Here is a 24,335-nt window from a genome sequence, read left to right as displayed (position 1 = left end):
CACATGTTCTGGGTTTCATGCTCACCAGCTGGCATGGCCCCTGATCTGAGAAGAGGCTACTGTGAGGGAACCATCACAGAAAGCTGTGGATTTGCACTTCTTGCGCTTACATGTCCAAATTCAGCCCAAGTTCATTACTGACTTGGTCCATTATCTTTTGATCATAGCTGGCCTTTCTGTAGTGATTCACATGAATAGGTCAAACTTTTGTTGAAAGAGGGAGAGAAAGGTTTTACTGTATAGTAGGTTCACAGAGTAGGTCAAAATTGAAGTGAGAGCAGAGGATGGTGATTTTAAAGGCCATGAATTGCTTCCAAGAGGTCTGTGCAAAGGGTTGACAGGCATATAGGTCCTGTAGAGCAGGTGTGTGCTGCAGCCCAACCCATTCTGTTCATCTCCCCAACACTCAGGAGGAATTTCTGGCTCCACTGCTGTAGGCACAAGCAAAGAAAATACTCTTCAGGTATGTTATAAAACAAGATATGCCTGCGTAATTTTTAGAGAAATAGAAACTTTGTCTGGGATTTTTTCCCCACTAGAAAGTAGAGAGTTTCTCACATACCAGATCTTTGCCCCACTTCTGGGACCCAAGGCACACACTGCTCATCTGGCGTGAGGCTGTGGCCACTCTTCTAAAACCATGAAATCCTTTGCTCTCCAGGTATGGGTGGGAGATATATAAGGCTCAAGACTGAACTAAGTGGCTTGTGATCATTACACAGAAAGTGCTAAATGTATCTTCTCAGCTGATCAGTGTGGGCTTAGTAAGGCAGTCCTGACTCTGCATACAAGGACAGAAAACAGACAAATTAAATGATTTCTGCAAGACAACATGTAGCTATGTCACATCTAATCCCATCCAGGTGCTTAAACGGAAAGGAAAAAGTTTTCTGCTCTCAAGCAATTACCCTCGAGCCTTTCAAACAAATATTACCACAGGAATCAGTGAGCAGAATCTTACAGCACCCCAAGATGTCACGCATAGCCTGGCAGTGCTGGCTTTGTTCAAAGAGAGCATGGTTGCACATGTTAGAATTAACTCCTAACAAGAGGAATTCTTGTTTCTGCAATTTTTCCACATTTCTCAAACTCCAATAAATAAAATCTTAACTTATGCATTATTACACTTAAGGCAAATTCTTCTTAAAAACAATTTATACCTGAAAAAAAAGTGAGAGAGAACAGAGTGGGAAGTTAAAAGTATAATTGGGATGGCAAGGCAACTAGGGAGTTAACATTGTTTGGCTTTAGCTGCTTAGAGCACTTATATTGAAATGGGCCTGAGGTAAATAAAACAACCAATGTCTTGTAAGGCTTATATAAAATACATTGATGTGCTTGTCTAGTTTTTGAGAAAGGTAGAGGCTGAATTATGTATGCTGTAGCCCTTGCCAGCATCAGAAACATCTTTAAATAATTAGAGCAACTGGGTAGCCAGGGCTCTGTTTTTCCTTTTTTATGAATGAGGAGACCTCATGGGCCAAATGAATGCATAATGTTGGCATGCCTGGCTAAATGGAAGTATACCAAACTTACAGTGTGTAAATGTGAGCCACTGTGTGTTTCTCAGAGAAGATGGCAAAGGCCATGTTTCCTGAGGCTGTAGAGAAGCTGGACTCTGTCACTAAGTCCCAAGTTGCCCATTCCTTTTTGTGCCTCAGATTGAAAAAAAAGTGACCAAAGATGACAAAATCAGCCTTTTTAGGTTTTCCAGGGCAATGTTCAAGAGAGAGATGATAAACCCCTTACCCTGGGTCTTCTGCAGTGTATGGCAGGGGAATGGGGTCCTGGGAGCCTGCTATCCCTATCCCATCCCGGGCTTCCAGGATGAAGACTTGTTGTGGGGAATGGGAAAGAGGCCTTTTTTCTGTGATTGATATATGAAGAGCTTGAGTCTTTCCACTTGAACAGTGACCATTTTAGCTGCTGGGGTTTTTCTAAAGCTCCGGGTGGTCACTTTTGACCTTGCCAGCCTTTACAGTTATCAAAAGACATAAAAAAAAAAAGTGAACTTGATCTTGAAAGGAGAATCTAATAAGGCATTTGAGTAAACTCAGAAGTTACTACTCTCTGTTCAGTGTTTGTACACTCTGAGAGCATTTTAACATCTGTGGACATGCAGAAAATACTAGTTAGGACCAACAAGTGTGGTGCATTTGCTTATAGTTTGTGGACTGTAGCAGAAAGACTCAATGCTCAGATATTGCTTTCCTTTAATTATTTCAAGATATATCTCTATAGAAAAAAAGAAAATAGATGGAGGATGTACTTGCACTTGAAGTGCAACACAGAGCTATCATGGGCATAAAGAAATCTTCATTATTTTTGCCATGCAGCTGAATCTACCCATACTTCCCATACACCATATCCCCAGTGCCTGATTTAGAACCAAGGTTGCCACAAATGCTATGTTGAAACATAAACAAAGTGAACAGTAAATGCAGGGGCTGGAAAAGCCTCCATCACATTTGGCATCAGGAAATGCCAAGGGTCATACTGAAGAGGAGCTTGCCTTGGCTGTGTCCACAGACCTTTGGATGTATAACTGGAGAGTTACACAACTGTTGTATAACTGTCCACAGACCTTTGGAGGTGGACTGTGATGTTTGTATCTCTCCAGTCTGCTTTCAGACCCCAAAATGCTCACACAATGGAAATCAATTTTATGTAGAACTTTTTTGAGCAGAACTTGCAGTTACTGCAGACAGAAGTACTGTGACAAAACAGAACTTGGTGTGTATGAAGTGCAGCATATGGATTTTGTTCATCTAGAATACAGTGTAGGAAGGGACTGAGTCTTCCCAGGTTAAGTGGGATATATTTCATTGCTGACTACCTCATATAAAACCTGATTCATCACCATAAGACTTCTTTTATGAGGAGTGAAATAATCTGTTCTGGAGAGTGCTCTTTGTTAATCAAAAGCCTCAGCAGTGATGGATTCAGTGTTAAAATTTGCAGCTGAGGACCAGAGCCCTCAGAAAATACAAATGACTTTTTCAGCACGCTTTCCCTGTCTGCCCTCTTCCAGTGCAAGCCATGTGCTTTCATTGCCACTGTTAATTCTGTTTGCCAAGAATACCAGGTCTCACTCTGGATCCCAGTGCCACTTACCTGGGCAGTAAAACTCAATTATTCACTGCAAATCAGGCCTGGGAAATGTAAACCCCGTAACAGTCTTCTGTCTGTTTTCCTGACTATTTTCCTGATGCATTTTCTGTTTATGCTCATCAGGTGTCAGAGCAAATAGGTGATGCCAGTAAAAGCCACTTCACAGTAGAGCTCATGGCTGCCTCCCAGCAATTGAAAGCATCCCCTCTGTGGTGCCCTTATCCTTGTCTCCTCCAGCTTTGGTTCTTGGCACTGAAGACTGTTCAAAACGCAGGTTGTTTGTGGAGGCGACATGCAGAAATTAGAGTACTGCCCTGGCAAGCAGAAGCATCCAAACATGCAGCAGGGCCAGAACTTCCAGGGTGTTTAGTGGGTGGATTAATGTATTTTCTTTGCTGGTATTTGCCAGAGTTCATGAAAAGCCCTTCTGCATATGACCCTGTGCACAGGCTCGCCATGTAAGGCTCAACACTGTTCTCTCCCAGTTGAGTGGCCTTGTGTCGGTGTGGTAATGAGGGGTCTCAGTATGGGGTGGGAATACAGAGGCTCCCTTAACTCATATTGCATGTTGCACCCATATGAATCTTTTTTTATGTGGATCCAGGTCCCAGCAACACCATCACTGGAAGATAGGGTGCATTGTGGAGGTAATTTCAGCGCAGTTGAATTGAATTGGGAAGGAAAGGAGTGAGACTGTAGGGCCCTGGTGCTGGGGGCTGGCAGAGTGGGAGAAATAGGAGGGGAAAATTGGGATCCAACTGCCAGGATGGGGCAGGAGGGATGTGCTGGGGGTGCACATGCAAAAATGCCACACTTTTCCTTCTTGACATCCCTGTCCTGCCCCTGTCCTCCTTTCACTTCCAGCAGGATGAGAGAGAGTGTTTTCTGTGTTTCTTTAACTGGTCACCACCAAGCTGTTCATTGCTGTGAATAATACTGTAAGGGTATTGAAGCTCCAGACTGCTCTCAGTCACTAAAACCATTCAAAAAATTATCCTGCTGTGTGTGAATCAGCCTGACATTGGAAAGGCTTTTTTCTGCCCAGGGCAGCAGAGCAGGCAGGGCTGCAAGCAGGAAACTCACCTCCCTTCCTCCCTCTCAGGATATTTGTGACCAAGGTTTTTTTGCTGTATGTGTGCAAAGGCGTCAGGGTTGGGGAATGCAGCTTGTGCCCCTTTTTGCTGATCATTTCCACTATTTTCCCAGGCATCAATTTTCCAGCCCTACAGAGAAATACATTTCCAGTCATAGAGGGGGATGAGGTGTTCTCTAAGGGGCAGAAGATGTAGACACATGTTTCTGCAGTGCAGTAGTCTATATCTATGCTTTTTATAAGTCAGCTATTTTTCATGATCAATTTGCACTCAAAAAGCAGAAGAGAGGCAGTCTGCATAAACATAACTCAGTAGCAATTCAATTAACTATAAAGTCAGTAATGTAGAAATAGAGTAGCAAAGAGAATGATCTTTCTTCTATGATGCTTTTGAGGGCCACACAAATTTCTAATGAAATTTTAAATCCTTCTCTGAAATCAAGCCTTGAGAAGAAATGCTGCTTTTTGTTACATGTAAAAGGAAGGAAAAACTCTTCAAATCTTATTAGAAGAATAAATCTGTCTGAATAAGCTCTATTCTCCAGTCCTCACCTCCAGTGACACAACCATTTATCATAAGGTGAGCTCTGTGTTTTGATTCCCAAATCAAGTAAATTACTTCTAATAAATTGCTTAGTCACAAGAACTGTTCAGCTGGAAACACCATTTGCATTCTTATAATTGTCAGCATTAAATCTCCTGAAGAATTGTAAGAGGAAAGTCTCTACGTTTTCTGCTTGCTAACTCCTCAGAGTATTTTATACTGCGAAAAATACTGTAAATGCTTTCCAAGTGTTTCCAATAATTGACATTTTCCATCTTAGATTTTCAAAGCTCTTTTCAAAGAAGGGCAAACAATGAAAGAAAGTGAAAAATAGTTTGGGGAGAGAGAAACTTAAATCTCATGCATATTCTTTAAAAGTATCAGAAGAAAAAAAGGGCAAACAGCTTTTACAGAAAAGAAAGCTGAGAAGTGCAGAGCTGAGAGAACCAAGTCTGAGAAGGTATTTTCAGTACTTTCAGTACTACAAGTAAGACAGGGACAGACAGTTGTTACTTGGGGCTGGGAGTAATTTCATCATGGATTTGCAAGGGTTAATATTTGCAGCAACTCTTCCTGAAAAAAGGTGTCCATGGTGGGGTTTGTTGTAGCCACACAAGATTTTACACAGTGAGGCTGAGGACTGGAGAATTGGTACAAGAAATTTGAACCAAAGCCCTGAATTTTCATTCTTCCAGGCAAGCAGAGGAGTTCTCTCTTTCTCTCTCAGTGATATTTAGAGATTTCTGCAGCTGAATGCCATTATCAAAGGCAACATTTCAAATGAATAGCCCTACACAAATTCTCCATGGTTGCCATATGAATAACCATGAACACTTCTCAATCTGCCTCTTCCCACTTCCCTCTCCCACCTCGGCTAAAGCACAAACACTCATTTCAGGGCTAAAGATATACTCTTAAGTAACTTCTGACATTTCTTTTTTGCTGCCTAGTGAAAGCTGGGTTGATGAGCTAGAGAGAAGTTTTATATAAGCCCTTGCTGAGATGTCATCGTGGGATCAGGAGTGGGCAGCACTGACAATTGTTAGCATTTGTTTCTGGAGTTAGTTTAACTGCAGGTCTGCATGTGTATGTCTGTATGTCTGCATAGCACCCAGGGCTCTGTTTTATTGGTTTTGAGCCCCAGTGATGTGTCACAGTGCTGAGGACTGCGAGGTTCAAAGAGGAAGCCACACTGCTGCCCCTGCTGTGCTAAAAACAAGTTTCTGTGTGCCCTTGTTTGGAGGGAAATGTCCCATCAGGGATGTGCCAGCTGCTCCTCTTGGTTTTTCCAACCCTTTCAGAACACTTTTACACTCTGCTTCATCCATTAATTGGATTATTTGTTTTCTAAGCTGTTTGCTGAGGAAGTAAAACTGACCACGTCTGGCTAACAAAGCCTGAAATAATTGTGAGTAAATCAAAGAACAGTGCTGAAGTGGGAGGTCAGCTACAGAGACCAGGCCAGTTTCTTGGCCCTGCTGAGAACACTTAATCCTTGCTGGCTTTACCCAGGTGTCATGGAAGGATACCTGGATGGCAGCCAGAGATGGGAAGCATGTCTCCTTGCTATCTGGTCTGGTCGTTCATCCTCTGTTTTTAACCTGCACTAATACAGGGATTTACAGACCAACATGAATGAGCTGGTTTTCCTGTGGGGTGTCTGTAAAAGATGTCTTTGCTGTGTTGACCTTAAATGAAATGAAAAATGCTCAGTTCAAAATGGGGGCTTCCTGTTGTTATCTGTAGATAAGGGTGGCAGGACACTTCTGTATTTGAAGGTTAGGTAGGTCAGTGAGATGCTGTAAGTCCGGGACACCAGCTGATGAGATAAACCTACTGTTGTAATTAAGCAGAGAAAATAATTTAAACATCTTTAATAACTGCAACTGCCCATATAATAGTTTTTACTTTGTTTACTATATTAAAAAAAACCAAACAAACAAACAAAAAAAACCCAAAAAAACAAGACAAAGTTTTTTTTATGGCAGAGTTCTTTGGGTGCATTCTCAGAAAGAAATCCAACTCTTCAGAATTAGAAGCAGATGAGGCATGTCATCTTCATCAAAACCTTTGGGATCTACAGTTGGGAGACCATATGTTTAGCATCCTTAGACCTGACTGTGCCCACTGAACTACAAGTGAACTTGCTGGGTGAAGCTCTATACCAGATTTTGCAGATGGAAGCATTAGAGAAAAGTCTTCAGGTTATTGAGCAGATTCACTGAGTGGGTCTTATTTGGAGACTATAATTTTACATGGCCAGAAATATAATTCCAGGAATAGATTGTGGCAGTATAACTAGTTTTGTTAGCTTCATTTTTATTGCATACACTTGTAAAGGGGAGAAGACCCCAAAATTCATGGCATCTTTGCAGGAGGAGTTCAAGGAGCTTACTCTCAATAGTTTTTATTTTGATTTGTGTACTAGATTCTTCCTGCTAGCATGGTAAATGCTTAAAGGGCTCTTTGTACAAGACCACATGAGAGTTAACCTTGTGGGGACTCCCCATGTTTTGCTATTCCACGGTGACACTCCATTTTCATGGTAGGCTGGGTGAGAAAAAGTATTTAGCAAAAATTGCCCTTATTACAAAGTGTTTTGGTGGTGTATTCGCCCCTGCTAACTTTCTGACTGTTGGTTGTGCTTCTCCCCATCTGTTGCCAAAGCACCTGCTGATAATGGGTTATTATGGGATGTGCCAATAAAACAAGTTGAAAACATGAAGCTTGAAACACGGAATTTCTGTTGGAATGGAAATGGGGAACTGCAATGCTGCTTCTCCTCAGGTCATGGTGAATCGACAGAGAGGTGAGTGGACACCCCAAACCATTGCAGAGCACCAGTGAGTGGGGCATAAGCACACAGGAGGTCTAAACTAACCTAAGACTCAAGTGCACTGGAGTTGATAGTCTTCCTCTTATCTGTTCTAATGTCTGATGTCAAGCTTTTTGGTTCCTTTATCAGCATAACCTGGCTAGTTATCCTAGTGATAGCCAGGTCTTTTCTCACAACCCACTAAGAGTCACATTTTCCCCAACTTCCTGAGTTCATGTGCTTCACCTCTTGTAAAAGCTCTGATTTCCTTCAGAAGTCAAAATTCTTTAGACATCCTTGTGAAGAATGTGTACCATATTTCAAAGAACAAGGTGCATCCACTTTCCAAAGTGGATGACTCCGATTATGTGGAATGGTCTGGCAATAGCTCCTCCAAATTGTGAGCAGATATGGGTCTCATTTCTGGAGCTGAAGACTTAATCTTTCAAATTCTTGAACAGGTCATTTTCCTGGGATGATTTATTCTGATAGGACACACAATAATGCTGATGTACTTGACTGCCTTTTAGCTAAGGAAGCTGAGGGCTGGATTGTCAGGTAACATGGTATCTGTAAAGGATGAGCTAAAGCTCATCCTTTCTATTCCTTTCAAATCCTTTTACAGGCTGCATGTTATTTCATGACTGGCTAGCTTGTTCTCAGAGAAGTTTGTGTTGTTAATTTCCCACAACAGTTTACCAGTGGTGCAAAATATGCCCTGAGTTCTCCCAATTCACTGTATGAACATTAATGTGATATGAATCCTTCAGAAATTTGTCTTTGGCACATGCTAAGGCTTTGCCAGGTCACATCACAAAGAGGTGCTCATGCTCTCACTTCTGCTGCCAGACATTATTCTTGGCTTCACACTCTGTTTTGCAGATACTGTGGCAGATGTGACAGGCAGAGGTGCCTTGTGCTTGGGCAGCTTGCAGTGACCTTGTGCTGGACCCAGCAGAGGCACCTCTGGCCACACATGCACCCTCCAGGACCATCCCAGCTCTGCTCTAGCAGTGGTTCTTTCCAGCAGCCAGGCTGGTTGGTGTACAGTGTCAAAGGCTACAGAAGGCTGCCAAATATCAGCCAGGGAGAGCATTTATTGCAGTGATTTTTTTAAGACCTTCTACTCTCCTTTTACTAGGTTACATCCTATTACATAATTAAATGCTGTATGTTTGTTATCCCCAGAGGGCTTTTGTCTCATTCACTGAGCATCAAAGAAGATGATTATTGGCATAGACAGCTGGTAGTTCTTTTTTTATTTTTATTATTCAGTGTGGCCCTGTTTTCTCTATTAGCAATGGACTTAATACATTCCATTTAGTAATTTTCTTATTGATCTGTGTTCCTACTCTAGTACTATTGGACATTCTTTGAATCTCACATTTATTCTTGTGCTTCTCCTGCACACCAAGACATTTTCAGTCTTGCTTCCCTTTTATGATGATACAGAAATAATCCAACCCAGAAAAGAAAGTCCTTTAAGAAATATGTGTTAAATACCTATGTGGGTATTCAAAGCTATAAAGAAAATCCTGGGTCCAGATGACAACTTTCTGCTCTCTCCTGCAGTCAACGCAATTCACTTACCTCTTTTAATCTGAGTCTGGGTATATAAAGCTCTTTAAGAGTCTTCCAGGCACAAAGCTTCTTGCAGGATCTGTGGATATTTGTATCCATTAGTACTCATACTCTATTCTTCAAGAGAAGACTATGTTTTCAGTTTTAGCCTGCTTCACCTGGAATCACCTGGTTCCCATCTCCCAGGCAGCAGGAATATATGCTGGTCATGAGGACTTTAGAGGTATTTTTTCCCATTGCACAAGATTATAGCTTTTCATATCCCTTCATCATCAATGCAGGAAGGGATTAGGAAGTCTTTGCTGCAGATGGGAATAAGGTACTTCAGACCAAAACAAAATACAGAGCCATTTTACCCTGCAGGCACCTTCACTTTGGTGAGCAGAGTTCCTGAAGTGCTTGCAAAAATCCTCTGAATTTGTTGATTTACTGAGAAGGTTTGGACTCCATGTTTTCAGCAATTTGAGAGGTAGGCAGAGGGACAAACACAGCATTGCAAGAAAACCTGGTTTGCCAGGCTGTTTTGAAAACAGAGCCAAGGCTGTGTTACCAACCCTTTTCGTTATTGCCTGAGGGGAAACTATTCACCAAGGTAGGAGCAGAACAATGATCTTGTTGAACCCTGTCCTCAGGAAGGGGTTTTGCCTCCATCTGTCCCTCCTGAGGAAAGTGCTGAACCACAGGCCATGCTTGGAGGGGCACACTCTGGATCTCTCTTATTGTGTCAGTTTGTGCAGCCAAGAATGAAGAACTTGTGGGGTGAAGAGAGAACCAGTAAAGGGGTGCAAGCCTGAGTAGTTCACACTGTAATAAAATCACTGTCTCAAGGAGGGGATGAAGGGTTTCTTGTTTTCTGGTCTCTGCTACAAGAGATACTTTTACATGAGTCATTAGATAAAAATGCATAACAGCACTGAGAACAGGGACTGGACTGGAGCAGGCTATCCCACTCCCTCCAACTACACACTCAAGTTATTCATGTTTGCATTAGGAATGTCAAAGCTATTAAGAAATGCTCTTATGTATTTCAATGTGCCAACATCCTGAAGGGTTTTCTGCTTGGCAAAAATGCTAGCAGGGGAAATGTGGGCCCAAGAGGTTTTCTTGGCATAAATAAACAAAGGATTATCATAAATTATTTTCCTCTCCCCAGTCCAGAAAAAGCTATTTTTAAATGTGGAAATTGAATAGAAGTAATCCTGAATTAACTTAATTGTTTGAACTCTGTAGCCCCAGTGCAAGGGTTGTGTCAGTGACAGGGATGTTGGTAATCCCCCTTGCAAGGCCAGGTTGTACATGTGAGTATTAATAACTGCACTTCATGATTAATAACTGCAGTGGTTTTGGTATAATACTGATAAGTTGATAATTATGAATAATATTGATAATAAGAAGTAATCAAGTAAGATCTGATGAGATTTTGATACACATGAATTATGTGGCCATTAGGAATTCACTTGCTGAGTGTACTAATCAATAGCTAATCAAAACAGTTGGGAAATGTTTGGAAATTAATATGTAGAGTAGCTAAAGGCATAATTTAAAGGGTGACTTAAGGGCTTCAAGCATTTTTCAAGGTGACTTCATTATGCACATCCTTTTTGCCAGGGTGTTTTAGCAATGTCGAAAAGGCAGTAATTACAGAAGTGGATAAAAAACAGCTAGCAAGGAGATTTTGAGTGGGTTCCTTCCTTGCTTCTAGGATAAGATGTCTGTCTCAGATCCTGCTGGAACAAGCCAGAAAATGCTGACAGCATCTTTCAAAAATGGTAGAATTGGTTGGCCTACTACCTTCTGACAGATGGTGCTATTGTTGTGGTGTGCCATACATGAAAACAACCCCAACAATTACAAAATCTCACAGAAGAACCCAGGGCTGATCAAGACAGACAGAAGGAGCCTGCAGGCCAGGATTTCTATGCCAAAGGGAGAGAGATCTAAATATTGTTCTCCTACCTCATGACAAGAGACCATTTGGACACTAGTAGATCTCATTTGTGCAGGCTGTCACTAAGCCATTCAATACAAACCACATTGAAATAGGATCTCCCTTGTAAGACCATCTCAGATGGAGAGCATTCAAACCTGCAGTTTTCCAGAGAAGCCTCATTGCCACCAGAATATCAGTCAGGACAACAGCCTTCTCACATCTCTGCTGATAAAAATCACCAGCTGTAAAGGAAAATCTGAAGCTGTGAGGAGCAGCAGGGTTGTGGGGAGAAGTGATTTGACTCTGGGACTCTCTATGTTGTTTATACTTCATTCTGGTTAAGTAAAAGTCATGAAACCTCACCCCCTTTTCAGCATACTTACTCTTCACTGCCTGTCTCAAGTCACCAAGCTTTTTGCTCCTTTCTGAGTGGCAGCATTGGCTCAGCAGGCTGTGGATGCAGCAGCAGGGGCCAGCCTTTTTTGGGCACATGAGGGACCAGAGACAAGGGCAGGAAATCCAGGACACAGGAAAAGTGTTTTACAAATGGATTTGTGTTGATTCCCACACTTAAAATGCTGATGTGCATTCTCTTACATGCACTCCAGTAATGGATTCTGGGCCTTTTATCTGCCTTTAGCCACTTGCTGGTGTTGTGGGTGCAGCTACAGGGCACTGATGTTTTAGGGCTGGAAGCTTTTTTACCTGATTAACTTGACAAATGTGCTCCTGCTGTTGCTGAACCTGGAGCATAGGCTGGTGTCTGCAAAGACACCCTGTGAAACCAGCTGCTCTGCTCTACAGCTGTGCAATTCTGTGGTATCACCATGTATCCACAAAGGCCTTAGCTCTTGGCTTTGCAGGAGAGAGGTCTTGCGTGGTCCAGTAAAGGGCTTTTTCTGTGCTCTCTGTTTCTAGTTATCTTTCAGCAGGTACGCATCCTTTGACTCCTGGCCTCTTCCTCCCCTGCTGATCTGGTTTCCCCCCTTTTATATTTTTCCTCTGTTCTGCTCCTATTCTGGCTTTTTTTGTACTGCCACTGCTTACCCCCATAAGTCTAACCCCACCATACATGCTCAATGGTGTATGAACTGTTAGAGATTTCAGCTGGAGTTTGGGGACAGCCATGGAAATGGTCTCGTGCTCTGTCTGGTCCACACCTTTCTACGTCTGAGTCTGAATCCTGCAGATCAACAGCATTTTTGCAAGTTTCTCCAGGTAGCTGTAAATTATCAGAAATACAGATTACAAGCCAGACTGGCACCTACAGCCACAGAGTGCCTCTGGGCAGGTGTCAGGCACACCTGTGGCTGTGGTGTCTCTGGGAATGCAATGGGGCTGCACGGCACTGCTGCCTCTCTGTGGAGCAAAACCCAAACACTTTCAGAAGTGAGGAGTCCCAGTCCATCACGGTTGCTAAGGTGGATTTTGTGCCACACTTAGAAGCTTCCAAAACAGTGTGCTAGCTTTGGTTAGCCCAGCCTGGCTTTATCCAGCTGGTACGGGATTTCACACTAAACAATTTCATCTATTTCTGCAGCTACAGCATGCACTTCTATCTGGAAGCAAATATTTACTCATTTGCTTTTAATTATTTATGGTCATGAAATAGCATCCGTATCTCAAATTTTTCCACAAAAATGAATACTCTTGTAGTTCACATCTGTGGCCATGAAAGAAAGCACAGTTTCCCAGTGTTGCTTATATTGTTTATTTGTTTTTAACTTCAAAACACGGATGACTTTCTCAAAACAAATAGAGTAATGGGGGGAACTGAGGTGGGCTCTCTTAGAAACTTTCCCAAGAAACACATCTGGAAGAGCATATTTTTGAAAAACAACTATATTTCAACACACCCAGACAGCAAGATTTCAAAAGTTTGTAAATAGCACAGGTTAGCAAAGAGTGTTGCTGGTTTTTTCTTCCCCCCCCAACTTCTTTTTCCCTTGTTTAAGTTGCAAATGGCACTAAGTGAACCCACAATTTCCATGGCTAACACAGGAACATTTTAAAAGAAGTCTTTGAGTATGCAGTCAATTTACACGATGGGGAATTATGAAAACATACCTCCTCATTTTGATTCTGTAGAATAAACTTGGTGATATAACTGGATATGTAACATCTGGTAGCCTGGCAACTGATTTAGGCCTACAGCATAGCTGTTTAAATCATTATCTTTAATTGCTACTAAATTTGGTTTAAAAAAAGTCACTTTTTACCCATAGGCAGGTAACAACACTTTCTTTAGAAGCAAAAGTGAAGTGTTGGATTATATTGTGTAAATAGCTCTGATACCACACCTCACCAGAACTCTTAAAACCTAAGTCAGTTTTCGTTACCTGTACATCTCTTGCTCCACCTTCAGAGGAAGGTAGAAAAACAATAAATTTGGAGACAGATCAGTAAAATCAGCTTTCCTGAATCAGAATTCCACAGCCAGGCCCTGATCACCAGGAAGGTCAGTGGGGGTGGAAATAGCTCTGCAAACCAGTGAGGAAAATATGAAGCCACTGCTCAGACTACAGTGACTAGAAAACACCAGACTAGTATTTTCAATACATTACAACTCCCAGTCCTTGCATAGACACACAGAGTCAGGCACAGGCCATCAGAAGATGGCCTATGAAGGTGATCTATGAAGACAGGCTGAGAGCTGGGGCTCTTTAGTCTGGAGGAGGCTTTGGGGAAACCTTACAGCAGCCTTCCAGTACCAAAGGGGAGCCTACAAGAAAGATAGAGAGGGACTCTTGACAAGTGATAGGACAAGGGGGAAAGACTTTAAACTGAAAGACAGTAGGTTTAGATTAGATATTAGGAAGAAATTATTCACTGAAATTCTTCACACTGCAACAGGTTGCCCAGGGAACTGTGGGTGCTCCATCCATGGAAGCATTCAAGGCCAGGCTGGATGGGGTCTGAGTGACCTGGTCTAGTGGAAGGTGTCTCTGTCCATGGCAGGGGGGTTGGAATGAGATGATCTAAAAGGTTCCTTCCAACACAAAGTATTCTCTGATCCTGTGATCGGACACAATCCCATGAGGTGCCTGTGGGGCCTGGAGGCCCTATGGTGGGCACACCTGGGTACCCTGCAGGGGGAACAGGGATTTCTCCAGCACCTTGCAGCCTTTGAAGCTGTAGCAGCTCCACAGCAATCTCAGCAGGGCCAGTCTTCTCTTACAGCCATAGCTGTGAGGTACCACAGAGTTAAAACAATCATCTATGGCCGTGACTGTTAAAGAGCAAAAGATATATTTGGAAATGTAGTCGAGAATTTATAAAATTTGGATAGGAATAGATCAGTTAGTTTTGCTAACTAATGCCTGCTCTCCTGAAGTCAGTCTTTCTTTTCCTGCACGCATGTGAAAATCAAGTGTTTCTGGCACTGGGTGTGCTGCCCACATTTTAATGTTCTTTGGAGCATTTTGTACCTACATATAAGGAAAATAGCCCTTTACCATCTGATTTGCTTGAGTTGTATAGTCATCAGTGCTATTGCAAGAAACAGATGGAATGGGAATTAGTAAATTACTCAAGCACTGCTCTGTAGAGGGTCTTCCTGAACACAGAGTGTGTATGTGTATTAAGCAGCCACAAAACTTACAATCTATCACATTCAATATTGGGATTATTGGATGGTGTATCGAGAATACCAAAATACACTTCCCTCTTTGCTGGAGGTGGGGTGTTGGTTGGGCTTCCCACCCCAGAATCAGGGCTTGGTGCAGGGTGCATTTCTGGTGCATACTTCTCTTCTTTCTGAGAAGGCTGTGGCTGCTTTGGTTTGAGGTTTTTGAAACGTTTGAGTTTCACAGGGTCCTTGACTTCCTTGGCACAATGGAACAAGATGAAAATGTCCCTTCGAAATTTGGAGCTCATTCCAAAGTAGATAATGGGATTGTAGAAGCTAGCAGACTTAGCAAACAAACTGGCAAGGATGCTGGTAAGGTTGGGCACAGGGTGACCATAGGCAGACCATATAGAGATGACAGCATATGGTGACCATGCAATAATGAAGGCTGTGCAAATGACAATAGAAACCTAAAAGACAGAAGAAGAATAATGTTAAAACTATTTTGGAAGACTACATCAGGGGAGCAAAACATTGAGAATAATAACTTGAACACTTGCCTGGAAGGGAAGGGTCCAGATTGCCCTGAGGGTATGGCTTATAGGAGAACAGGGACAAGCAAATGGTTTGCTTTGATGCAGCCAGGAAGACCTAGGAGCTACATATTGAATTTTGGCATGGTGTTGTGGTTGAGAAATGCCTCATCTAGCAGAAAGAACATAGCTACATTCCCATATTTTTATATGAATACAGAAGGTTTCAGGTAGACTTTACTAAACAGTGAGTAAACTGAAATCTGCACTCTAAATTCCAAGTTTGCTCAGTAGTAGAACTTCTGAAAGAAAAGAGCATATGCCAAACAATATTTTTGGGGTTTGTGCTGTATAACTCATCTTATTATATTATTTCCAATTATATCTAGATTATTTTTCAAATGTGATATAGCACCAATATTAACCAATTGATGCAGTAGAAATTTTAAACTAACTTCATATTCTTCACTGACTTCAGACTGTCACTAGAGTTATAAAGAAATGAAATGCATTGGTTTTATTGGTTTTATTCTCTTCTGTTCTAGTTGAGATCAATTTTTGGAAAGACAGATTTCATTGAGATGAATCCCACCCAAAATGACATCCAAACTTACCCTGGTGACGTCCCGCTCTATTCTCCTCTGTCTGTCTGTGGGGTCACCCAGTCCTGTCAGTGCATGGCTTAGTTTGACTGTGTTGATGATTGACACATATGAGAAGACCATGACTGTGACAGGCAGGAAAAAGCAGCAGATAAAAATGGAGACGATGTAGGACTTGTAGATTGTAGAGAAGTTGGCTTTTGCCCAGTCTATCTCACATGTGCCATACATGCGATCTGGAAAGCAAGAATAAGTTGGTTAGCATTTTTAGAATATTGATCTGCTGTTGAGCAATTAATTTGTTAGTTAAAATGCTGTATTTGTCTTCTGTTAAGCACTACAGAATGGATCTTTCTGTTTTAACGAGATATGACATTTCTTCCTACATAAACAAATTTTCAAGACCATTTAGACTGTAACAAATTTTAATGTGTATTATCATTCTATTGAGTTTGTACTGCCAGTGTAAATCCATAATGCACAAACTGTTGTTTCAGGATAGGACACTGTGGCACTTTATTTAAAAAAAGAAAGGTTTTACATCCTTGAGTGATAAGTACTCTTATTTGTCATAAAACTCTACATAGTAACTTCCTAAGACGAGCACTGTAACAGCATAACAAGGAATTCCATAGACAATGTGCCAAATGTAAAGCCACTACTTACATAACTAAGCAGGAAATAAAAATACTGAGGCTTCTTGAGGTAATGGAACTTCTACTGCAGTGAGAGCCATGAGACTAAATTGATATAGCTAATGATAAAGATTATGAGAAGACAAATCATGTAAATACTTAGAAAGATATAAGACCTTTTGATAAAAGGGAAACACACAGTCCTGCAACACAGAGATGCAGATGCTTGAAAATAAAGTCAGGCAGATTGCAGGGTCTACCACTAGTGAGACACTATCTGATCAGGGGCTTAAGGAAAAGGCAGTGGGAATAATGTTTAGTCTCTGGCTTGAACACTTTTATGAATAACAGTTTACTTCTTTAGGTCTCCTGATGTGTTTGCAAAGATGTCCTGATAGAAAACTTGAATTCCATAACCTTAGAGGTTTTCCTATAGATTGTAAATTGTGTATTTTTTATTTTAGTTTTTTTTTTTTTAGGTTTATTTTTTGTTGTTTTGGTTTTTGTTTTTTTTTTTTCTCCTGACAGCTATGGCAAAAAATCAAATTACAAGTAAGCAAAGCAAGAATCAAAATTAAGAAAGTCAAGTATTAACAGGTCCCGGAGATACAATACAGGTGAATACTACATGATTTAGCAGCATACCTCTCCCTTACATCCAGTGGTAATTTTGAAGAAAAAAAAAATCCCTTAATTCCTCAGAGGTGATAAGAGATTTTAAAAGGAGGAATTAAATGAGCAAAAGCTTAAAATCTCTTTTGTGGTTCTCATCAAAAAGAGCTCAGTATTTTATCCTCAATAGCTCTAGATGTTGCTGTCTGAATGTGTTCTATAATAGAAATAGATTTTTCTCTCCTTTGCCTTTTTCGTCAGTAGACCTCAAGATTCAAAAATATAACCATAAAATCTGGCTTAATTCTGGGTTTCTGCTTTTGAAAACTTTTTCCTGAAAAATGAAACCAGCCTCCAGACGACAGGAAAAGAAAATCCAGCAGATTTTCCGCAAGTCAGAATTCAGAGCAATGTTTTCCCCTCCACAGGGACAAAAACAAGTGGCTTTCCTAAAAATCAGTGGGGTCCTGGGGGCCCCTGAAGGTACTGTGTATTAGTGAAAGGCCCAAGGCAGCCAGCTGTGATGTGCTGTGCTCTGCTGGTGCCTGCTGCTGGGCTCCCACATCTCTGTGGGATGACAGAGACAGCCCAGGAACCCGAAATTGCTGTGAGTCTCAGTAGGGGAAAGCACTCCTAGAAGCAGTCTTGAAAACCACTGTCAAGGAATTGAATTCAAACAGGGTCCATGGAGGCACTTGAATGTCCTGGCAAAGTAGTGTTGCCCAAAAGGTCCCTGGCTCCAGTTTAAGGCCAAAACCAGACATGAGAAGTCCCCCTATAAATGAAGAGGTGGTGGATTAATGTAAAAAGAACACAGATCACCAGAAGATACACAGAAAATTACCAGACACAAGCAACAAAGTTTATGACAGTCCAGAGTGCAAAATTATGACATAAAATTCAGACAGTCTAATAAACAGCTTGAATTTGTCTCAAACGAAAGGTCTATTGAGCCAAATATCTTGGTTCAAGATGGTTTGTGAAGATAGAACATTTAACCAATCATAGGAATAGCTGCTTTTCTCACACCCATATTTCAAGGGTCCAAATATGTCTCAAAGCTTCCATACTTAGTAAATAAGAGAATATATGCACATAGTTGCTTCAGTAAGTCTCCACAGATTTCATGACTTCTCAAAGAATGCAGAGGCCGACAGGATCCAGACAGGTAACTGCTGGACAATATCAGTCACATGATTTCAGTTGGTGGGACTTCTGTATCATTACCATTTGTTCCTAGATATTTGGTCTGTTGAATTCTTTCAGGCTTAAATTGAGGCAATTTCTCCATCTTTCCTCCATGAAGAAATTTTCTGGTCTGTCACATGTCTTAGCCACTGAATTTCTGCAGTGTTCACTATAATTTTTTTCCTTTTTTCCCTCACCTTCCTTTTCTGATATGGCCTTATCTTGCACCCTAATTCTTGGACTGACAAACTTTCCAGCACCTTTGAGTTCCTTTGCTATGCAAGTTTTCATATTTTCAACAAATTGCTTTGCCAAATCTTTCTGGCTTGTCTTATTATAGTTTCAAGTTTAACTTGCTGGAACTCGTGTTCTTTGCTAGTTTCCTACACTTGACAGTTTTTGAAATATGTCTTTTGATAGTTTTCTTTATCTCACTGCTTAACCATGCCAAGTATTTCTGGCCTCTGTTTGTCCATAGGCAATATGCACTTGGTCCAAGCCTGTCATGCGATATCTTAAAAAAAAATCTCTTTATAGCTGATACCAAAGCAGGAAACACCCTGCACCTACGTCACACACAATGAATTATTTCCTCAGCTCCACTGATAACCGGTCTGGTTTATAACAAACAGCAAAAAAGAAAGGTAGGTTTATCTTTGTTAAGTGGAGAGGCACCAAGTACAACTGAGAGATACCTGTTACCTGTATAGCTGCCCCAGCCAAGCAAAGGAGCTGCAGACCAGAAGAAAGCGGCCACCCAAATGAGGACCAGGGCCACCGACATGCTGCTGTTGCTGATGCAGTGACCTGCAATGGCATGCTTGGGTCAGAAAATAGTGCTTGGAAAGGCAAACATATCTCTGAAATCCAAATGCACTCCTATACCACCAGCCAATAAGTATAACAGCTATTAAAAAAAATTAGGATAGAACAATGAATATTCACAAGAAAAGTTTGATTTTGAAAGAATCTGTCAGTCCTGTGTTCCCACTGAAGAGTGGAAATGAATGTTTTTTAAGCAGGAGACAATGAATTTGTGAGTGCTGTCAAATTAGCGAATTCTGTGTTAGACTTATGCTTTGTAATTTTGTCAATTGCAGGATACAGTTGTATTTTACATAGAAATTAACAAGATAAATTGAAATTCAGGGGATTTTCTTACTTGCATCAAGGTTTTTCCCTGTTAAAAAGGGGAAAATAGCCCAGCTTGTATTAGCCATTTGATACAAAAGATTCAATCTGTCCTGCTGTTGCCATGCACTGTGGTTATTTCTTCATTTATGTGGGAAATATTTATGCATCCACCAATTTCTGTTCCTCAACATTTCTGTAACATTATACTGGGTACTTGCTCAAATTTACTTGAGATTCAAACATAAATTATGCACACCATCAGATGGATATGTGGTAGAGCTTCACAAAAGAGAAATGTGGGTTTTAAATACGACTTCTTAACAGGCAATGAATAGAAGATGTAGGATTACATTGCAGACAAGCTCTATCAGCTCCAGCAGTAGTTTGTGCTGAAAGTTAACTTCAACAAGTCTATCATTGCACCAAACTGCAGAAGAACTTTCTGTGGAAAAATTACCTCCCTGCAGAAGTTCTTATCACAGCAAATACTCCTCGTGCTAGTAAAGAGAAAAACTCATTGGATGCATCCCATGTACTCACATATGCTTTCCCTGCAGACATTGATAGGTTCCTGCCTGAAAGATGGTGCAAGCCACTTGCAACAAAGGAATGAAAATTGATCTGATCCCTGACTGGAATCTTCTCAAACATCATCTCATAGAAGATCAAATATCTTTCAGTGAGATCCAGACAAGGATGTCTAACTTAGGAGCAATTTGAGTCATGTTTTGAGGAATACAGAGGCTTAGCAGTACCTGTGGTATCTTTGGCACAAGGATGAATTTACCCATGGTGACCCAAGTGCACTTGTAATAATTTGGCTCTTACTGGAGTTAACCCTGAAGGATTCTATGAAAACATGTTTGTAATATGAATGACTGTATTATGTCCTGGTTTTCAATGCATTTAATTTATATTTAATATAGCCTGCCTGACTGACAATAGTGACTGAGAGAAATAAACATTTACACCAGGTTGAGTGAAGGCAGAATTGGACTTGTCTTTATTCCTTACCTCTCTCAGGATGGCAGCCCTTGATATAGCGTGTCACGCTGATCACTGTAAGGGTATTAATGCTAGCCAGGCCAAAGAGAAGTGTCAGGAAGCCATCAACCTGAAAAACAAAGCAGTACAGGATGTTCTGTTACTGCAGAGAGTTGAGGGGGAAAAGAACCACAGGAATTTCTCCTGTCATTTTCATGTTAATGAACTTTAAAGTTTTTCCAAAAACCCGACTAGCAGGGAAATGCAAAATGTCAGGTGCAGTCATCTTCTATAGGATAAGTGAGCAACTAGATGTTCAGAAATTATATAAGTGTTCTGTCATGTACATACAATAAGCAAGCAAGCACACCCTACATTTATGCTTCCCTTAAATGACTTGCTAAATGAAGGAGAAAAACTTTGAACTGGAAAGAAGAAAAGCCCTGAATAAGCAAAAATGCCCTGGATGCAGCTACCCTGCTTATACAGAACAAACATACAAACTGATCCTAAGAAATTTAGGCCAAAGAGGGAAGAATGTAGGAGGAGAAGGGCTGGGCTGAGTGAGAAAAGATTTTTTTTTTTTTTAATAGACCTCAAAACCTAAATAGATCCAGTAGATTGAGTCTCAATGTCCGGTGTTGCTGGGCTATTTCTGAAGCCCTGATCCTCATCCCCTCGCTGTGACGCAGGCAGAGCTGTGCAGCTCTGTGGCTCCTGCTGACACCAGTGCCCCAGCCACATCCCGGGATGGCCACAGCTCTGTGAGCTTCACAGCCAGGTACAACCAGGAGGTTCTGTCAGCTGTAGCAGACATGGATGCAGCCATCTGCTAGGGAGCACTGTATGGTTGGGAAATGATCCAGGCAAAATGCTGACAGCCAGTCCCTTATTTTTTTGGAATCTTGCAATGGCATATTAAACTGTCCAGAGCAGAGGAGCTCTTGGAGGTGCCAGTTTTACGCCTAGTGAAGCAAGAATATTAAGTGTCTCTGGGCAGTAACTTGGCATTAAAATACTGACATTTTTGGTGGAAAGGCACACCATTATTCTGCAGGAACAAACTCTTATGTTTGTATGAATGGGCACAACTCCTGTGGAATTCAGTTTATCCCAGCACTGAATCTGGGGCTTCAATCCAAGCTTAAATCTAAGACCCTGGCAGATTGTATAAATTAAATTGGGTGAAGGGTTAGAAAAAGGACAGGTTCATCATTTCTTTCACTGGTGCTTTTTCCTACTACCAGTGTCCTCATATTGATTCTAAATGCTTATTGCCATCTTTTACATACCCACCATATTTTATACACATGCAAACCTTGCTACTAAAACAATCTACACTCACTTGTGCTCTGATTACAGTCAGCTCATGTTTGGTGTATGAATGCAACCATGTTTAAAACAGACTTTCTTGGATGTCTCAGCTACTTGCTAGAAGCTGCACTTGGCTGAATTTGGTCTGCTGTGTGCTGTGGATGTTGGTGAAATACCTGGATATGTAAATGTGCTCTGAATTTCATTATCCTTACTGGTGCAAACAGCTGCCACCTCTCCATTTGCTCTAACAATGCTTCATAGATGTGGAAAACATAATGACCATAATCCTGAGGAATTGCACTAGGTATCAGATTAGAAAAGAAGATTTCAACAAAAAAAAGATAAGATTAGAAAAGATTTCAACAAGGATGCAAATAAACACTTTGAAATTAAGCCTAAAGAGCTATGAGATTGAATACTAAATAAGCAAAACAGGCTTCTTACTGTGTATCATAGGCCTATGTTAAAAGCAGGGGAGTTTTTCTGAAATGGATCTGTTTGTTTTATCACTGGCAGATGTGACCATTTTTCTCCTACCCTCCTTCTCTGATGTCAGACCAAAGAGAGACAATTATATCAAGTGATCAGTTCAAACAGCCTTTGAGCACACCTACAAGGGAGGAAGGTAAAAATACACTCTTGGTAAAAAGTAAGGTAGGTAAAAATACACTCAGCATTTAAGATGGAGCTGTCACCATAAGAAAGAAAAGCCTAAATGTTTTCTTTGGAGTGGTGCCTTGCTAAAAAACCCCGCAATTTTATCTAAATCAACATAGTTGATAGGACTGAGCCATTGTCAGTACCACATCTTGTTTGCATACTATTTCATACCAGCATTTCATCAGACCTTCTGCAGGTGTGGGGGCTGCCACCAGAGACATTACCAGGGCCAAATGGTTTGTAAGTGACTGGTTTGTAAGTGGCAGCAGACTCCCAGGGCAGCTGTCACTGCCTCCATGCTGGCCACAGGCTCAGTGGCTTGGGAACAGTGACAGTGGCAAACATTATGAAGCAGAGGGAGCTCTGGGGATGACAAGAGCTTGGGTGAAATTAATAAAGGAGGTAAATGGTGGCTCTCAAACTGCAGAACAGCTCATACAGGAGCCACAGCATCTGGAACATTGAACCACAAGAGACCATCTAACAGGCTGTTTTGGGAGCATGATGCTCAGACCACTCTTGTCCCAGACTTTTATGGGTAACAAGTGGCTTTTGAGCCCTACTACACATAAACCATTTCCCAACAAGTTTGTCAACGCTGCAACATTTTTATATCATTGTCACTTAGACATATGTCCTCAGAAGAAAACAAGGGATCTTCCTCTAGATATAGCCAATTTGCTTCAAGCTTACACCTACTAGATTTGGAGGAAAGATCTCTGCTACTTTTTCTGCTCTTGAACAGACAGCACTGACTGTAGGTAGCAAGGCAACTGCTAGGAATCCAAGTAGGTAACAACAGAAAAACTGCTTTAACATAGTCCCAATGTCTACAGACAGAGATTAATATTTGCATGTTACAAAAATATGTGATAATTTCAGTTTTCTGCATCTTTAAATATATATGGAATGACAGCCAAGGAAATACTAGAGTAGTAAATAACATTTAATTACTTTGGAATCTTTATGCTCTTCCCCTTACACAGTTCTGGTTTTCCTTTTATTCTTCCCCCCAGCCAGCTCCTTCCTTCCATAGTCATAATACTTCTTCCATTTTTGTTTAATGCAATTTTTTTCCTTCCTATTATTAATTGTGATAAAATAGCAGCAGTGTTAACAGGCAGTAATGAATTCTGACATAAACACAAAGTTGATTGCATGGTAATTTTAGTACACCAGCTTTCCTTTTTACCCATTAAGAACAAGGAGTAGATTAGTAATTTTAAAAGCGTTCTCTCACTGCTCTACCAGCATTACTCCCTTGGCTATGCAGATAGGCATGGAAGGTGCTCATTATCTTTATGCTGCCTGGAAGCTAAGACAGAACTGAGGAAAAAATTGTGGGTTTGTTCTGCTTTTCACTTGTGCCTGACTTTAAATCTCACTAATGCTCTTGGAGCACTATTTACAACCCACAATACACAGAGCTTCTACTGCATGCAAATTCATTTGTTTCAACACAGAGAGAGTTAGGAATCCCCAATGCACTATGGAATTTTTAGCTGTGAGCTTGGGTGTGCCTCACTTTTACTACCTTTAATACTTATGAATCCCTACTGATTCATAAGGGTTGTCTTCATTTAAAGCAGAGTAAAATATAGCCTATTGTTCATAATATTGGATTAATCAAGGTTTAATTGCACAAAAGCAGATTGCCAAAATAGCTATAACTTTTCAGTTTGGGCCAAAACATTAATCTCACTAGCCACAAAGGCTGCCTCACTCCCTCCTCTGGCCAGCTGGTAAAGCTGTTGCAATTTCCCAAAGTCCATTTGATTTCCTTCAGAACGACAGCATCCTGTATTTTTCTTCTATTGAAAATGAGATAATGAATATATGAAGAAAAGCATAAACTTCAAACAGGGATTATTTGCCCACATAATATACTTAAAGTTGCCACAATAAGCTCTCTCAGAATTACTATTTTTTTTTAATACAGATCAGATTATTCTGAGATCATAATGTAATTAGATAATGGCAATAAACCTCATTCAACATCAAGAAATGAAAAACCACTTAAATCAATCT

At 41.0% G+C, this 24,335-nt stretch overlaps 1 protein-coding gene across 3 annotated transcripts in view; it reads right to left on the bottom strand.

The window, feature by feature from the left end:
* Positions 1-12,769: 12,769 nt before the first annotated feature.
* Positions 12,770-24,335, bottom strand: part of LOC135297336 (opsin-5-like) — a 30,918-nt gene continuing 19,352 nt past the window's right edge. The window contains exons 2-7 of one of the 3 annotated variants that reach the window (XM_064414793.1): positions 23,262-24,118; positions 21,821-21,947; positions 20,361-20,460; positions 18,915-19,019; positions 15,790-16,013; positions 12,770-15,112 (exon numbers count right to left, since the gene is read on the bottom strand). In XM_064414793.1, the coding sequence (XP_064270863.1) occupies positions 14,672-15,112; positions 15,790-16,013; positions 18,915-19,019; positions 20,361-20,460; positions 21,821-21,947; positions 23,262-23,503 (1,239 nt within the window). In that variant the 5' untranslated portion in view covers positions 23,504-24,118 and the 3' untranslated portion in view covers positions 12,770-14,671. The remainder of the gene's footprint in view (positions 15,113-15,789; positions 16,014-18,914; positions 19,020-20,360; positions 20,461-21,820; positions 21,948-23,261; positions 24,119-24,335) is intronic. The other 2 variants (XM_064414794.1, XM_064414795.1) reach the window with 2 other exon arrangements.

The sequence above is a fragment of the Passer domesticus genome, chromosome 3 (assembly GCF_036417665.1).
Source record: "Passer domesticus isolate bPasDom1 chromosome 3, bPasDom1.hap1, whole genome shotgun sequence".
NCBI lineage: Eukaryota > Metazoa > Chordata > Aves > Passeriformes > Passeridae > Passer > Passer domesticus.
Note: the sequence above shows the minus strand (reverse complement) of the source record. Positions and strands in the feature narration are given on the sequence as shown.